Source organism: Solea solea, chromosome 6 (assembly GCF_958295425.1).
Source record: "Solea solea chromosome 6, fSolSol10.1, whole genome shotgun sequence".
Lineage (NCBI taxonomy): Eukaryota > Metazoa > Chordata > Actinopteri > Pleuronectiformes > Soleidae > Solea > Solea solea.
In genome coordinates, this window is record NC_081139.1 from 6,494,272 (window position 1) to 6,512,951 (window position 18,680).

The 18,680-nt window shown below is 43.5% G+C and overlaps 1 protein-coding gene across 1 annotated transcript in view; it reads right to left on the reverse strand.

Annotated features, from left to right (window-relative positions):
• Nucleotides 1–217: 217 nt before the first annotated feature.
• gli1 (GLI family zinc finger 1) overlaps nt 218–18,680 on the reverse strand; it is a 45,293-nt gene continuing 26,830 nt past the window's right edge. Inside the window, exons 2-13 of the mRNA XM_058631577.1 lie at nt 11,606–11,716; nt 9,255–9,487; nt 8,654–8,755; nt 8,359–8,557; nt 7,383–7,551; nt 7,053–7,160; nt 6,612–6,752; nt 6,304–6,453; nt 5,937–6,101; nt 5,499–5,741; nt 5,057–5,375; nt 218–4,942 (exon numbers count right to left, since the gene is read on the reverse strand). Of these exons, the coding sequence (XP_058487560.1) occupies nt 2,373–4,942; nt 5,057–5,375; nt 5,499–5,741; nt 5,937–6,101; nt 6,304–6,453; nt 6,612–6,752; nt 7,053–7,160; nt 7,383–7,551; nt 8,359–8,557; nt 8,654–8,755; nt 9,255–9,487; nt 11,606–11,676 (4,470 nt within the window). The 5' untranslated portion in view covers nt 11,677–11,716 and the 3' untranslated portion in view covers nt 218–2,372. The remainder of the gene's footprint in view (nt 4,943–5,056; nt 5,376–5,498; nt 5,742–5,936; nt 6,102–6,303; nt 6,454–6,611; nt 6,753–7,052; nt 7,161–7,382; nt 7,552–8,358; nt 8,558–8,653; nt 8,756–9,254; nt 9,488–11,605; nt 11,717–18,680) is intronic.

Sequence of the window (18,680 nt, forward strand, 5' to 3'; positions counted from 1 at the left end):
TTGGCCACCCACTCACACCTATGGTCAATTTAAAGTGTCCAATTTACCACATCCCCATATTGCATGTTTTTCGACTATGGGAGGAAACTGGGGAACCCGCAGAAAACCCACACACACACATGGGGAGAACATGTAAACTCCATGTAGGAGTTTCTTCCATGTAGAACCTTTGTCGGGGCAACCAAAGTGAGAAAAGAAGTTTGACAAAAATTCTGCATCCATCCCAAACTGAACATGTTTATTCATGAACTGGTAAAATATAGCACATTTGTATAAAAATGTAGAAAATTGTACACAAAATATATCACTTGGCTTTTTGTCTATTACAGTTATGCTACTATTATATCTTTCTGTTGCTAAAGGTGATATTCTTTTGCCAGCAAAAAAGTCAGAATGAAGGATGACAGTTATAAACACAAACACACACATGCACGCACAGAGAAGACATACATACAGTTCATTAATAAAACGATAACTTTATACAAAACATCTCATACATTCTAGAGAACAGCACTATCAGTCAGTGTTGCTTGTTGCTAGTATTAGTGTTGTGTTAAAATAGACTATTTGTGCATTACTTTCATTTTAAGGTGTCTTTGGTAGGTTGTACACTGTACCAATATGAATAAATGTTCATTCCTGCAAAGGCATATTATAACACTTTATGTTGTGATTTTGTTTTCCTGAACACTCACAACACAATGCTTCCGTAATATTTCCTTGTGGAGTCTGGCTGTGCTCAGACGTGTTCTTCAATCGTGATTTTAAAATACTGTGAGAATTCTTGATTCTTTAGCAAAATGAGGTTTGTGTGAATAGTCAGAAGACAGAGACCTTTCCAGACAGTGCTGTAGTCAGTGCAAAGCCACAGTGTAAAATGAGTTCTCCTGCCAAGAGCTTCAGCCATTCTTTTTCTATACGATTAACAGTCACAAAAAAGTACCTCAGTGTAACCACAAAATAACCATTTCACTACAATGGCGGCAACTCATAACGTTGATACCCTGCCTTGAATTAGTAATGCAGATTTTTTTCTCCAATTAACTCCTCTTTGGGATTAGAGCCAACATGCAGCAGCACCATACTATGTACCCCAGTTTCTCAAATGCAGGCAACTATTACTGATCTCTTATCAAATACATACCAGCTGAATCAGGTTTCATTACAAGAAAGAAAAGCCGTCATCCTCATCTGAGTCATGTACGAGTCGCAGGTCTGGTTAGTGTTGAGCGGAGGCAGTATGTTTGAATATATAATGTAATGTGGAGCGCACTGTTGCAAACACATTACCTTACTTAGCTTTACTTGTTAGCCTCTTATGTATGTACCTCAGAGATGGCAAGGCATGTTCTGTGTTTGACTTCTATAAACATCACTGCAAACATGGACACAGCTGCTTTAGGGACACTTACAGTAAACATGTAGAGTGCAAACTCTCTGTCTGGAAAGGCAATGACAACACAATTTTAACACCAAAGATTCAAAGTCCTGAGTGTCTGTGTCTGCATTTGAGCACGTGTGGGATTACGACGTGTGTCCTGGTCTACATTTGTGCATGTGTGTGAATACTGATATGCTTCTGGTACAGAGTTCATGAGAAATCTAGCGATACGGGTTAATATTTAGTAGCACCGAGAAATTACTTCTCAATCACTAAAAGCACATCTTTCTTATCCTGCCCAAGTATTATCTTACTCACTCTCATGTGAACATTTAGCCTTCAGTATCCAAGCATTTGATCACGAGACAGAGGATGATTTTTTTCCAAAGTCTCATTGTCATATTAACAACATATATAAATGTATATAAAAACGTATTTACATGTATCATTCTCTGCTCCACTGTTGCCACAGCCCCACGTGACTGGAATGCCTTCTTGGAAAAAGTTCGGGATCAGTTTCATATCAGGCTTAAAAATGCTAAGTACCAAGGCAGAGGAATATACAGCAAGGAGTGAGAGTGATCAGGCACCTTTGGTTTTAAGGTTCAAGGTGTGAATTGTAACAATTTTGAAACCCACGGTGGGACCACATCACAGTAGCTTAGTAGCATGCATTATGGTATGTTGTTATTCCCCTTTACATTGGTATCCAGTAGCAACAGACCCCTTGCAAATTCAGGATCCTGACTCCAAGAAGGGTTAATGTGTTGGGTTCATTCATAAAGACTTGTAGGGATGTATAAAAAAAAAAGTCTAGACTAATGATCCAATATATGAAATGTTCCATTCAAAAGTCTTACCCCATAATGTCCAAGAGAAAATCACTATAAGCAAAAGGAACTCCAGACTGTCTTTATTAAGACCATGCCAAGGACTCAAATTGATTGTTATCCTGAATATATGCTGAGCTGCACAAGAGTCGTCTTGTTTTCTAAGACAGTGTGTTCAGGTATTTGTTCTCCCCAGCCAGCGAGGTAAGCATGGATGTCATGTCACCAACAGCCATGTTGGTCAGGCCAGAACCTGCAGCTAGGCTGACAGAAGTCTGAGGGGTGGTGAGGCGGGATGACGCCTGGGAGGCAGAACCTGGCTGACCCTGAAGTGGATTGCTTGCCAGGCTGAATGAGGAAGACTCAGCATCATCGATGATGGATGTGAAGTCTATCCGCGTATTGTCCAGGTCAAGGTTTTCTAAGTCATTGGAGATGGGGCCGGACTCTGGGTAAGGAGCCATTGGGGAAGACTTAGTTCCAACTGTTGGACCAAGGTTTGATGGCATGCTATGCTGCTGGTTGTTACAAGGCCCGTTCTGGGCGTCCATGTGTTTCTCCATTTCCATGCTGATCTGACCTGAGTAGTAAATGTTGTTGTTATTGGAAGGAGAAAACATCTCATTTTGTGGATGCTGCGGGTGCTGAACTGGAGGCAGTCGGCCCCCTCGTCTAGGGCTGGTAGTAGAATGGACAGGACTGAGGTGAGGTGGGCTGCCCAGGTAGCCTCCGCCTACCTGTGACAGGCTATTCTGGCGACTGAGAGGTTTCCGTCCCTGAGGAGGCCTGGGGACCACCATCTCCTGACCATAGCATGAGCCTGGGAGACCTGTGAGCTGCTGGTCTTTACATGTGACAGGCGCAGGCCCTTGGCTGTGGGCTGGAGGACTCATGACCAAGTTCTGGTTGGGGTAGGAGGGATAGGGCTGGTTGGAATACAGATTCTGGTTTTGGTGCTGTGGACTGTGCTGCATCATTGTCTGGCCACTCATATCCATATTGTCAGAGAGAGAAGAAGGTTTTATTCCACTTTGCTGCTGCTGTTCCTGCTGCTGCTCCCACATGAGTGCTTGTTGGGACTGTACATAGTTCCTGACCATCATTTCCTTCACCTGCATCATGGGGGTTTCTGATCTCTGCCCCTCTGAGAGAGCAGGCCCTGCACAACCCAAACTCAAACCCCCTCTATTTGGGTAAGAGTTTTGGTTCTGCCCTTGAAAATCACAACTCGGATTGTTAGAGTTCCTCATCATAACTTGGCCTGTTGGTTGTTGGAAACCCTGAGTCTGCTGGAGGAGCATCTGCTGTTGTTGGAGTTTAGCATTTTGACAGGCATCTCTGCCTCCCATCCCGGGATGAAATTGTTGCTCAGGCTTGATGGTGAGTTTGTGGGTTCCATCAGGACTGTTATAGAGCCCTGTTGGATTAGTGAAGTGGGCCTGTGTCTGCTGTTGCTGCAGGGCATGCTCTGAATACTGTACTGCTCGCTGATTCTGGAGAGCATGGTTGGAAGTTTGGACATGGCCGTGGGTGTCACTCCATGGGCCTCCAGCATTACTGCTCTGACCTATGTTGGGATATTGAGGACGTGAGGGACTGAGCTGGCAAGTGCTCATACTGTACTCAGCCTGCTGGAGAAGTGTACTTGCCATGCCATCTGGATGAATGGGTCTTTCTTGGGCCATTGGATTTCCACCAGTCCTAGAAGTGACTTCCCTTGCCTGGTTCTGGTAGTGGCCCTGCATGTAACCCTGGTCTGGACAGCCCAGTGAGTCATGGCTTGGGGACAGCTGGTTTGGAAGAGGACCTCCACCTACAACTCCTCCAAGAGTTTGATGCTGTTGCTGATATCCCCTAAAGTTTCTTTCTCCAGGGGGCATCATCATAGAACGATCCCTGGTATCAACAGGGGCAAGGTGGGGCTCCATACCCATGGACTCCATCATTACATTCTCAGTAATGCTCGGTGGCCGCGGGGAGTACATGTGGCGGGAAAGGCTAGTGTCAGAACCGCGATGTTGCAGCGCATTTCTTCGGCTCATCATAGATATATTGTTAAGGCTATTGAAACGCTTTGGAAGAGCTTGTGGATCTGCCGATGACCGAACCGGGTCACTGGCTCGCCTGCTGTTGTTGCCTGGAGCCTGGTGAGGAAAGATGACACCAGTGCCATACTCTGTGTTGGCACTGTGTCTACGTGGGCCACTTTGCTGAATGAAAGGAGGCAGAGGCTGACCCTGATATTCACTCAAAACACCTCCTCTTCTGCCTGGAGTTCCTGGCTGCTCCATATTGGGTAAAGGAGTAGGTGGTGGTCCACCAGTTGCTGCAGCATATTTGGCCTTCAGGCTATACTGCTGGGCAGGTGTTAGATTGGGAAGACCTGGCAAACCTCCACCTCCAGGACATGGAACTCCTCTACGATTGGTCTCCGGAGAGAGGGTATCTCCCCCACTCTGATCTGAGCCAATAAGGTGACACTGTCCTCCTCCTGTTCCTCCTATTTGTGAGACCTCACTGGAGCGCCTGCTGGACAGATAAGGAGACACCATGGAGGAGCGACGGCTGACGGTATAGGCAGAGCTTAGGCTGCTGGTGCCACTTCCTCTCCTGTCATTAGTAGAGCAGCCAATGGAAGCTCCACCTCCTAACTCATGGTTAGACAACTCCATGACACGTCGATTTGAAAGCAGTGGAGAGGGTGCACACATTCCGAGATTGTCTCCTGTACCTGAAAATGAACATCCAATAGTAAATAGCTTACAGACAGCTCATCAATGCGAATCAACAATGATCTACTAATTAAGAAAAGCAATGATGATTTATAATTGATGTTAGAACTTACCAGGAAGTGTTGGTAGCTTGTTGTTGGCACAGCGGCCAGGGGGGGTAGGTCTACGGATTTGCTTCAGCTTGTCAATCTTAAGGTTCTCCAGTCTCTTCAAAGACTGTGCTGACATACCCATTGTTCCTCCTAGACCTCCTGGCTCCCCTCCTCCACCTCCTCCTCCAGCCCCTACTCCATCTTCTAGTGCTGTGAGATCCTCCAAACTGCCCGCTGCATTTAAGTTCATCTCTACCCCACTGTCATTGTTGTTGGCGCTCCCTAGTGGAGAGCGTTCACTACTGCAGGATGATTGACCACCAGGACTTGGCAGAGATTTCTGAAATGTATTCAAATATACAATAAATTACTTGTTTTTGTTTAATACTCAGTAATTCTTGTTTTATTTTTGCAGTTTTTTTTTTGCAAGTTTGCAGGCCATTAATAAAACTAAAGCACTAACCAGGGAAGTATCAGGAGCCAACAGTTTGCAGTCCTCCCTGTGTGTCTCCTCTTTCTCCAGCAGCAGTTCAGAGTTTTGGCCACCAGGTGTCATAGCTGATCCAGGAGGTCGAGGGCCTGTGTCTCCACGATGCTTCTTGGTAATGTGGGCTTCAGGGCCATGCACTGTCTTCACATGTTTGCGTAGAGAACTCGGATCTGTGTAGCGTTTAGTGCAACCGGGGATCTTACATACATAAGGTTTCTGCCAAAGAGCAAAAGTATCAGTCAGTACACATAATCTTCTTCATGTGTATCATCTTGCATGTCATCATTTACATTGTCTCCTTTGTTTGTGTCCTTTTGCAGGTGCTTAAGTGCATATCCAAGGCAGACATTAGCTATTAAGCTATGCTGATAAAATTACTTAAATTATTCCCAGTGGGTTACATCGCAGTACCTCATTGGAGTGAGTTCGGTTCTGGTGCTTGGCACGATCTGAAGCATTGGAGAAAGCCTTGTTGCAACCTTCATGTTCACACACATATGGTTTCTCCCCGGTGTGAGAGCGCAGGTGAGTCTTCAGATTTTCCAGGCGAGAGTAGGCTTTGTTGCAGCCTTCAAACTATAACATATATATATAGTTGTTTTTTAAAAACAAAGACAAAGAAAATCCCACCAACAAAAGAAAAAAATAGAAATATCCAGCCTAGGAAAGTTTCAGCTACAGATATAAAAGCCTACAAACATACTGTAACTAAGCCTTCTACAATATGGACACAGAGCATAATGTGTATTCTGTAATAAGTATAAAGACATTGACTCACAGTGCACTTGTGTGGCTTCTCTCCAGTGTGTCTGCGCATATGAACCACCAGCATGTACTGGGCCTTGAAAGGCCTCTGCTCGCGAGAGCACTCCTGCCAGTGACACACAAACTCCTTCTTCTCTCCATGAATGTGCTCATTGTTGATATGCTGCAGAGCAAACAGATAAGCAGTGAAGTAAATTAATAATCAGACGGATCTACAGTAGATAAAAGGATTCATCTTATTATAAAAACCACTCAAACTTTCTAATGTTTTCCCTTTCTTTTTTTTCCACCCTGCAGCGTCTATAGATCAGTATGTCTCACATGAACTAGCTGGTCTTGTGTGTCAAATTCCTTGCTGCAGCTTTCCCAGTGACAGTTTGTTTCATAAACTGCTTCCAACTCTGGTTTCCCATCCTCTTTGTCCAGGTCGTCTCTGCCGTCCAATAGACCAAGGAGAGGGTCCTGAGATGCACAAACCAAAACAACTTTGAGAAAACCTATTTCAGTTCAAACAGCATATGTATATGTGCAGCAGGATATAAACATTTGTATTCTATTACAATATGTATTATATTAAAAAAAACACATTTCAGCAATTCATGACCTCCGCCACCTATGTTTTTGACTGCACTTCATTGTGACATCAGCCACAGACAAAGGCTTTCCTTTTGCTGCATTATTATTTGCCAAATCTAAAGCAAACACTAAAAGGTGAAAGTGGGAAACAACTTTTTCATGACGACAGTAAGTCTGGTGCTTTACCTGAGTCCCAGTGGAGGAGGGACTCGCCACGTCTCCCTCTGACCTTTCCTCCAGGCTCTTAATAGTCATGCCGTCCATCACACTGCCCAGCCCCGGCTCTGTTTTCAGCTGCACAATAAAGCAAAATCTTTTTTTTTTCTGTGACTAAAATTAATTTACACTTTATTCCAGTTACAGTGAACACACATTTTAATTGTCCTCGTCACGTGCCCTGAACTTCCTATTCCCACCTCCCATTCATCCTCTCCCAGCTGCCAGTGTCAGAAGGTGCACTGATAACTGAATCCCCCTGTGATTGCTTTTGTAAAGGAAGTGAGAGAGCTGTCTTACATGTCCATGCTTGGGTGGAGCGTGGAGCCGAGGATTGTGTGGAGGTAAGCGGGAGGCTTGGCAGGGACCTGGCGTGTGTCCACCCAGAGGCGTAACCCCGCCTCCACCGTACATGGCACCATGTTGCCTGGACTGACAGTTTATGTTGCTGGAATAACCCAGGGACGGACTGTGGAGGAATCGATAACACAGTATGACAGTTTAAGAGCAGAAACAGCTGATGGAACTAGTGAGTATAATAAACAATACATTTAAATACATTTGTCAAAGGACACGATGAATTCATTATTTGATACATGTGTTTTATTGCAGTTCATCCATTTATATATTGTTGTAATTATTGTTTTTTTCAACTCTGTGTGGGGGTTTCCTTGTTTTCATTACCTCATGCTCACCACATAATGTTGGTGTGGGATTGTGGCTAAATGTTAAAAGAATGAAAATTAAAACTGCAGTGTGTAATTTTTAAACAGAAACAAATGTCCATTCGACTCAAACTGTTGTCAAATGAGTTCACACAATTCCGATGAAGCAGACGACTCACTGTATTCCTCAGTATAGCAGTGTTTAGACCTTGTGTAGCCTGGCAACACTACCGCGCTGCACACAGGAAGTGATTTATTTTATGTCAAGGCGGACGGAGGCAACGGCAACATTGTGCTAGCAAAGTGGGATGAGTGCAAACATGTGGAGGAATGAAATTCTACAGCTCAGAGAACCTGCTCATTCAGCAGTTTGATGGGATACTAAATGCTTCATTTCCTTTGCCCCTGCTCTGCTGTTGTATACACACAAACGCTCCTTCAGTCAGGCCTGATAGTATTAATTGTCAGAGCCCATTATTGGATGAAGGACAGAGCAAACAAATAATGTTACATCACTTTTGTTCCTGCATTTACAGAAGTTACTCACTGCAGCTTTAATGTTGTGAGGCTTTTATAATATCATAAAATTAACCTAGAGTTTATTATCTGACCTCATGGCGCTCACGGAGAGATGACCATAGGAGCTGGCTCCGTTGGGGTTGCGGCACGAGTTGACAAAGGCCACTAAGGAATTGGGCGACGTCCGGATCACAGTCTGTAGATCTACACTGGCGTCAGACAGAGGAGAGATGGACAGAGCTCTCTTTTTGCTCAGCTTCAGCATGGAACGAGGTGTGGAGAACCTTGAACCTACAGCGGGTAGACGATGAAAAGAGCAGGAGAGTGGCGTTTTAATGAAACACATGTACATACATTCACAGTCAGACTATGTGTGTGTTTCCTTACCATCACCAGACCCAATCTGATCCGAGCCAGGCTGAACCTGGCAGAAGTTATGATGAGAGGACATCATGTTGTTCTGATTACAGTAGGGGGTGCTATTGCCTCCTGTGTGACATTAAGAAAAAAACAGAAAACAAGACAGAAACCTTAACTTATCTCGGATCATAAAGCAGACAAATTGTTTCTTAGCTATTGAGCCAGTTGACATAAAAACCTTTGAAAGGAGAAATACTGTCACTCTATTTTGTTTGTTTGTAATGACACAGTTGGAGGAGAGTCACTTCCTATAGGGTTTAGCAGGCTCTTTCCTTTTGATGTTTTTAATAATAATAATAACAACAATAATAATAATATTAATAATAATAAAACAGCAACAGTGACATGGGGTAGCCTTTGCACTGTAATATATAGTATAGTGATAGTAGTGATATAGTATATCACGAGTAAGGTAAGTAATTTTATTTTTCTTGAGTAACAGACACGTTAACCTATCTCAGCAGTGAAATTATTCTACTATTCCCCAGTTTTGACATGTCTTTAAATCCAAACCAGAAGCAGCTGTGAGATACAGGTGGTGTAAAAGATACCCTTGACTGTGACTCACCCTCTGGGGGCAGCATGCCCCTGTGGCCCATCATGCTGTGGGGTGGTGGGGCCTGAGGGGGCCTCATATATTGATCCATGCTGTGGCCAATCCCCTGTCCTGGTCCTGATCCATGAGTCATACTGGATGTCATGGGATTATACATGGCTCGGCAGTCCTGGGGAGGGCCGTTGTGGAGCGGGGCACGCAGCGAAGACACATCACTGTAGGGAGACTGGTCTGATGGAACTAGGCTGCAGATTTAGAACAGACACGTGCATTTTAAATACTGAACATAAATTAGGAATATATAAACTTCAATTAATGTAAGATTGACAATAAAAGAGGGAAAAACGTATGATCACAGCTTTAAAAACAATAAGATGCAGTGTTTTTATGGTGTTCACAGAAGAATGAAATGTGAAGCACATCACATGCATCAAATCTTGAGTCCAAGCTTCATAAAAAAACAAATGTTGTGTATCAACAAAATAAAGGAGCCGCAAGTCATTAAGAGACAAAACAAAGGACAAATATAAATGATAACGTCATGGAACATTTTAGAACAAATTAAATATGTGAAATAAAAACATATATAGATGTCTTTACTCCACTGATCAACAGGAATGAATGTGTAATGATGACATACTGTACATAGGTAAAACAACATGAAGTGTTTTCCTCGAGAATTTCAGTATAGCAGAAGCAGAGCTGCATGATAAAATGATGATAATGAAATGATAACATTTTCCTGCATTCACTCTCATCTGCTGTGATGACTCATTCTCACCAGTAGATGGCATATAGCCCCTATCTTGGTCTCCATTATGGAAACTTACTAAACTAGGGGTTTTCCCCTTCCAATCTAGGAGTAAAGCTGAACAGGAACTTTCCAGTCTTCTCATGAATTTCAATGTTTTCCCTGACCTTCCCTCAGTCTCAGTGGCGAGCTCTACAGCAGTCTCTCCTGCTCTGCTCCTCTTTCTCTCTGTCTGTTTCTCTCTCTCTCTCGCTCCTTTCTCACATGGGCAGACTTCATCCGTCCACCTCCTCCCTTTCACTTCTTAAATTCTGTCACCAAAAACGTGTATTCCACACAGGAGCTTAATCTGTCCTTTCTAATCCACTGTTCTCCCTAGTTCCACCCAAATTTACCTCCCTCCCCATTCTCAGTCCTTTCTCCCTTTCTCTTCTCCCCATTCATCCCTTCTGTTCTTCTTCTCTTCCTCCCTCCCCCGTCTCTTTTTCTCTCACTCCCTCACCCTCGCTGCCATTTCTCTCTCTCTCTCTCTCTCTTTCTATCTCCTCTTCCTCCTCCTCCTGCTCTTCTGTCCTTCTCTGTTCAGCACAACCACCTTTCTCTCCAACTCTCTCTGCCTCTCTCTCATTCTGGGTAACCTGAGTGGGGCGCGAGGCAGTCATGCAGAGCGCAACAGGGCCTGGTCAGCCTGTAATTAGCAGCTGTCAGAGAGGCCGAGTCCACCCGCAACCTGGGTGGCATCAGGAAGGGAGGGAGTGGGAAGGAGGGGGTTGCGGTGAGGGGCTGAGCTAGTGCTCTGTGTCCACAACAATTGCTTCTGTGGCCTCATAATATCCCTGTGTTAAAATAGGAACAGTTTCTTGTCCCTCAAAGTGAAGATCGTTTCTGCGTCCAGGAGAAAAGCGGCAGTGATTTCTTGGTTGTTTGTGAATGAAAGAATGAGATGTGGGCAGAGAGAAGGAGCAGAGGAGCAGCAAGCTCACAGAGTTCAGCGATTTGGAGAACAAACTTGTTTTCTTTCTTTCTTTCCCAGGGTGAATTCAGACGATCGGTATCAGTATCATTTCATAACAACTAGAAACTAAACAACTCATGTGGCTGTGTCCAAACACACTTACAAACCTGTGCATGAAGTCAAAGATGTGGAGGTCAGTTCACAAAAAAACCTTGTTATCACTTTGAACTTGCCAGGTTAAATACCTTCATTCCTGTCCAAATTCCAAAATCTGTGCTCACTGACCGACCATATATGACAACTTATTGGCAGGGAGAGGCTGTGCAGACGTACGAGGAAGATTAACTACCTCTACCTACCTCTTCACGGTGACACAGCTCCTTGAAACGGCATTAATCTGAATGTCACGTATCGATATCAGCTTTTAGAGATCAGTATTTGTGTGTTTGTGAAACAGTGTGCTACAGAAATGAAAAATAAAGAAAACCTTGGAACTTCTGTTCTAGAAATGTAAAACATTTCATTTTCAAAACGTTTGTTGCCTCCAGCTCCTAATCCCTCAAACATGAGAATTTGTATTACCCCAAATAATAGATTTTCTGAAGTAAAAGTGTGTGAATGCGGGCGCAGAGTACTGTGTGAGGGCGGCTGTCGTACCCTCTGGAGGGCTGACTGGTGGAGGTCTCATAGTGATACAGCCCCTGGTGTGGCTGCATGTCCACTGGCATTGGAGCTCCGACACCTGCGGCTCCCCCTTACACCCAGGACCTGACACACAGAGACAGGGACACGTTAGGTCAGACAAAACAACTGTGGTTGTGGTGGAAAAAAAGGATGTTAATAATAAACCTGACCAAGCAAAATAAATCAATGAAAAAAACTCCTGAATCACAGTTTCCTGGTTGGAATAAAGTATGAAACCACATAGAAATTAAATGACAGACACTACAATAACAAGTTATTTAAAGTGAATTTAAGCGCTTTTAAAGCCCTCTGAGGACAAACACAAAGGACCGGTGCAACATTTGTGAATTGAAAATCTGGAACAAAACAAACCACAGTACAAGACTCACCCTTCTGCTCATTTATAGAAACATAAGCATCAAAAAACACTATTTGGACATAAAACATAAAATCCATGAGTATCATGAACATACATGCTGCGTGCACATTCCTGGACCACCACCACACTGCTACACCGGATTTTAGGCTTCCCACTTCCCTCTCACGTTGGACAGAGCCCTCAGTGGACACCACAAAGTCTCACTTTTGCAAGACGGGGCTAACTTTTGTCACCACCCCTGGATTTTCCATTTATTCTGTTTGGACTTTTGTTTTCTTTACCTTGAGTTTTTTTTTAGTTGTGTTTTTGTTTTCTTTATTTCCTGCTTTATTTTGAAGTTGTTTTCTTTTTCCTGTGTACCTTGTGTGTAGTTCTACTTCCTGTCCTGTCTTCCCTGATTGTCTGCCCCGCCCTGATGTGGTTCACCTGTGTCTTGTTTGTCACACCTGTGTTTGATTGTCCCTGCCAGTGTATTTAGTCTCTGCTCGCCAGTGTCTGTGTTGGGTGTTGGGTTTTGGGATTTGGGTTGTGTCAATTCATGGGTTTCTGCTCTGTGTTGTTTTATGTTTCACTCCTTACATTTTGCTTTATTGTGGACTCTTTTTGTCAATTCTTGAGGTCTGTGTTTTGGACTTCACTCTGAGAACTCCTGTGACCTAAAGTCAGAACCTGTAATTTCTTAATTTATAACAGTTCAGTTTACATCACAGGTGGAATTCATGTTGTAAATGTTGTGGTTTGAGCCTCTGAATGGACAGCTGTGACACACAGAGGGCATTTGTTAGATAAGATCACAGGGGGGGGGGGGGGGACCAGCAACTCCAGAAGCCAAGAAAGTATTCTAAGTTTATGCACTATTAAAATGATATTTAAATGAAAACATTTCAACGATGAAACTTAAACCTCCCTCGTCAAACAGTCCTGTACCTTAAATGGTCTTTACAGACACTTAAAACCCGCCACACCTGCCCAGTCGGGGACAGAAGTGATCAACACGGACGAAACATGAGCAGCTCTCTGACAAGCTCTTAAGTCCCAACATGTTCATGAAGTCAAGATAATGTCCGAGTATGTCCCAGCAAGCTTGTGAGAGAACACTGCAGGAAAGGCTACGAATAATTTGTATAAACGTGTCTCTTCTTCCTTTATGTGAGACACAGGCGTCACTCGTCACCTCACACTGTCCTCAAGCCAGTGTTTGGACACAATTCTCTACATATTTCCCCGGAGTTCACGAAGAGAAAAGTCTTTACGATGAAGCTCATGTTAAGATGATATCTTTTAAAAAGGTCTATAATGGTAATTCTAGCTGAAGCTAGAAGAAGCACCTGGTCGTTACATGTAACCACATCAGACTAAGCACTAACTACCGTCACAACTGAAGATGTAAACACAGAGAAATTAGGCTGCTGAACACACTGATGTCATGGCAGATGGAGGTGTGGCATTTAATTTGCCGTTTGTGTCAATGTGTCTTTATCATTTCAAATGTGACTTTCTAATGCCACGTTTGTTGAGCTGCAACTAACGATTATTCGGTTATAACCGTTTTCGTAAAAACGTTTAAAAAATGTTGATCGTGTTTGTCAAACCTGGAAAATGATGATGTTCTCAAATGTCTTGTTTTGTCCACAAACCAAAATGATTGACTTTTAATGGTTTTAAGAAACGAAGAAAATATTCACATGTACGAAGCTGAAACAATCAGAAATCTTGTTTTAATCATGAAACAATCTTCAAACCGACGAATCAACTATCGAAATAGTTGACGATGAAGTTTGTAATCGATTAATAATCGAGTAATTGTTTCCGCTCTACACATTTTGCCGGCTCTACTCTTACACGTAGAACCAACGCGCCACGTGGCCGTCGCTCATGTGACAAGTGTTTCGACAAAGTGTGCGGAAGCCGCTGTGTTGCACAAGTAAAAGCTCCGCAGTGCGGAGTGTAACAGGCTGCGGCCTGTCATGTCATAACACAAGTGTTAAAAGGGCAGCAGGGACCTATAAACCACAAAGGGGATTTGCTATGCAAAGTTAGTCGGCACTTAAATGAAGTGGGCAGTCCATGGGTAAATAGCACGTATCCAGCACGAGCCTCAGATCTGCGTACGATGATTAGCAGGAGGTGCTAAATAGAGATCTCAGCGAGCGCCTCAGCTGTCCAGGACTAATAAATACCAAGAGGACGGACTCCAGTCAGCCTGACACACACACACACACACACTGTGACACCTGTCAGTCTCGCCAGGGGGTAGCATAATAATCTAGTGGCCACCAAGTCGGAAAGAGTGAGTGTGACTTTGAAAATACTAAAAGGAGTTATTACTGTGCAAGACCAGTGGCAGGTGTGTACGAGAAGAGAGTTTTGTGTAGTCAAGTGTATTTGCAGCTCAGTTTCTGTGAGTGTGTGTGTGTACCTGGTATTCCTTATGTTGTGAGGACCTAAATCTGTTTACACAGTCACATTATGGGGACAAAAATCAAGCCCCCATGACGTAAATGACTGCATTTTAAAGGTGAAGACATGTTTTAAAGTTAGGTTAAGGTCAGAGTAAGGATAAGGTCAGTAGTAATTATGGTTACGGTTAGAGTAAGTCTACAGGAAATGAATGGAAGTCAATGTTATGTCCTCTGAAGTCATGGAAACCAGTGTGTTTGTGTCTGCGCGCACGTGTTCGACATGATAAATGATAAAAAGGAAGAATTAATAACATGAGACGTGTGCTGCATTTTTGGAAAAACATGTTTGTGAGTTTTCTGCTTGTATTTGTAAGACGGAAAACACACACACACACACACACACACACACACACACACATATATATATATATAGGCTAGTACAGTATATATGCTGTATCTGGATTCCTCATGATGGACGATTCCCTGCATCCATGGTGTTGTTGACACAGGTGTTGTGGCATTGTGCTATTTTAGGTCAATATTTTGTGAGAAACACTAAGGGAGTTTGGTCCCCAGTGTAATTTGTGGTGTTGGGTTTGAGAGAGATGGGGCAGCAGAAAATTAAAAACCCCAAGGCCATAAATCACGGGCAAACTAAACAACTCTGCTCCACCACGGCACAGCGCGCTCGGCAGAAACCGACGAGCTGAGGACAAGGAGAGGAAGTTTCGTCCACTTTCTACAACCAAAACCTCCCCATTCAAACACAGCTTCACTAACCCAACAACATCACCACCCCATACAAATAAGCCGCACCAGCGAGACGTCTCTAATCAAGCTCAGTTCGGTCTCTGCTGAACATCCTCCACCATGCACTCGGATGAGATGGAACCATGTGAATAAACCATGACTCAACGGGACACACACACAGCATGCAGGGAAGTTGTACAGTATAACTGTGCTGCCACTTATTTCAGTAATAAATTAATTATAAGCTGTTTCTTAGTTTATTACATTCATTCATTCATATGTGACGTCGAAAAGGAAATGACAAAAGCTTTCTCTAATCTGCTGAAGGGAGTGGATTGTAGATAATCGATCGCTTGAGGAATGAAAGAGCTTGGAAGTTTAAGAAGCATTAAAAGTATAATCCTATGTTGTGATATTAAATGAGATTTTAAACAAACTCCAGGCTCATTCCTCTTCACACACTTTCCCACCAATAAATAAATGATGTCTGCTGAATTGTAAACTCCTGCCATTCATCAACAGTTAAATACTACAGCAAATTAGGTTTTTTTTTCTGAAGGGAATCAAACATTTTAAGATTGAACTAACTTAAAAAACACACACACACACATTCCTCTTACAAGGACCAATTTTCATCCACACCTTCATTCATCAGGTGTTTAACTGGCACCGCCTTACTTGTCCTGGCATGACCAGCCTAATGAGGCTGATGTTAGCAATTCTAAAGTGGATGATCTCTTATAATGGATGATTGTGTGACTTCCCGACTCATGCAACAACAATTCAGCATTATCTTTGCAAATATTGACACACAGTGTAGAGAAAAGCCTCTCAGCAAAAACCACCAACATTTCCACACCAAATGTCATTATTGGGGTAAGACTCATGAGGGTATTGAACTGAATAAAGGTGTATTTCATTGCTTATACATTCCATATAGTCTGACATCAATTTAAACGTTTTTCCTTTTTGCATTTCATTAGGAATAGTACCACAATAACCGGCCCCAACCGTTCCATTTTTTGCTACCCTTCCCTTGAGGGCACCAGAGTAATGGTTATGGTACGGGTGGAGCTAGACCCACAGACAGAAAACCCTAACCCTAACCCTTCAACGTCCTACAGTTTATTCTCACACACAGCTTGACTTCTTGTTGAGACAAACGGCCACAAACCGAGCTGCTGGACGTTGTCCGTTGTTGTCCTTTGTGTTGTTGTCTGCTGTGTCACCCTTCCATGTCGTTGTGCGTTGTCGGCGCACAGGTACGTCTTCACACAGTCTTCAGGCACAGCGCCTACCAATTAAAGCTTCTGTTCTCAGTCGAAACACAAGCCTGAAGGAGGGCTTTACCATTCCAAACCATACCGTGCTGTACCATGATGGAAACACAGCTCTAGTGGTGCTCCCAGTACTGCATAATGGGGCCTGTTGTGTCACCTCTCACTACTTGTTTATTAACCTAAATAAAAGAGTCAGATTTTACCTAAATTAAAATAGGTTGTACTGCTTTTGCACCTACCCACTAGATGGTGTAAGTCTAGCTGCTAACAGAAAAGAACAGAACAAAACAGAAAGAGTGTTTGGTCTTGTCGGCCATGTGTGCCATTCCCATAGTGTCTGTCCCCCTCCCTTTGGGACAGACTCCTGAGGGGACAGACTTTTGCACAGGTCACCAGTCTTGACAGACAAAAGGCCTGATCCAGCTCCGCTCCTCTGCTCCTGCACTGCTCCACTCTCGGCGGGGTAACATTAGACCGCTCCCTCCCAGCCAGCCAATGTGAAAAAATGGCATCAAGCGATGGCCCCTCTTTCTTCTTAACCTCATTTCTCCTTTGCTCTCTGTGAGTAAATGACAGACAAGCTTATGTGTGTTCTTGGTTTTCTGTTTGCTGTATAATCTTTGACTGGCGGCAGCAGCTACACACACACACACACACACACACACACACACACACACACACAAAGAAGCTGAAATAAAACTTTTTGAGTAGTATACCAGAGTAGTGTAAACACCCATCTGAAATGTATTTTCCCTCCACCCTCTCGCTCATTCCCCACTTTCATCCTCTCATTCTCCCTTTTCCATGGCTATATATCACTATCTCTGTCTATCTCTGGCTCCCTCGTCTCCCCGCTGCCTCCACAACTCCCTGATTCTCTCTCTCTCTCGCTCTCTTTCTCTCTTCAGCTCATTCCTGCTCAAGCACCTCTCCCTTGCCCCTCCCCCTGCTGGCGGTGGCTGCTGTCGAGGTGGGTGTTCTCTGGCTGTTATGACTTGAGAGACGATAATGGCAGCTATAATGTAGCCAGCCGTTCCTGATGTGGCTGGGCTTGTGGGAGATTCTGTTGTGTTAGGGCTGGAGACAGAGTGGGGGGGTTAAGGCGGGGCTTCGGCCCTCAGCCAACCACAATCCAGATTCTACTTCTTTTTCTTTTTCATTTTTTTTTTTCATCCTCTGTCTTTCTCTCCTCACCCACTGACTTTTCTACCCAGTTGTTTTCCTTCAGTGGTAAACTTTGTTTTTAAATTCGGGCTTTGTTTTTGTAACCCCCCCACCTAACACAGACTCTACCCCCCTCTCCTTCCCTGTTTTTTCTCCCCCCGCCCTCCCACCCTCCCCTTGTGTTTTTACCCCTTTTTTTTTTTTTTTTTACCCACACTCTCTGAATTCTTTACAGCTGCTGTAATGTGATGGGGGCCAATGGTGTGACCAGCGAAAGGCCACAGGACTGGAGACATCACTGTAATGTACAATAAGCCCTATTCACAGACCTGCTGCAGGGCAGATTAATGTCATATCGACTTATTAACAGCCAGTCTGATAGATACTGCATTAATCTTTGGTAATTCTAAAAGCGATGTCAACTAATTTTGTGACAAAGCGGACGCAGATAAGCAGCGTTTATGACAGTAAATGACATCGTTAAAGAGAAAGACGTGAATTCCTGATACAATCCACTCAGTTCAAAACATGCGGGGAAAAAACCTTTTACATGTATGAATTTTACAATTTAAGAAAGTTGTGGACATGTTTTTTCACATGTTATGGAAATCCAATTAAAAACAAAGTAAGATAACTTACTAAATTAGAATTAAAATCAGCTTTTTTCAGTCAAAACAATGTCCAAGAAGGTTCACTTGGCTCGTTTTTATGCACAAAAAAGAAAAGAAAAAACGGTTCATTTTTGTGACATCTGCACAGTTATTGCTACTTTATATCACTAGTAAAAATGTGATTTCTAAAGTCAAAACAATGTCCAAGAAAATGACGCTTCCATACTTCCCATATTAATCCCTCCTCACGGTGACAAAATCCCAGCATGTCATTCAGTAGCCACATTTAGAGACAAGAATCCACGACGCTCCAAATTGGTGTTTACTAGACTAGCACTGTGGTTTAATACAGTCAACACTGTAACCGTGGTTTCAACCCAGTGATTCACACCTCACAGATCCCTGTACTGTAAACTGTGGGCTGGGGGGGAAGCTACGGTGCTGATGTCTCACTGCTGGGGT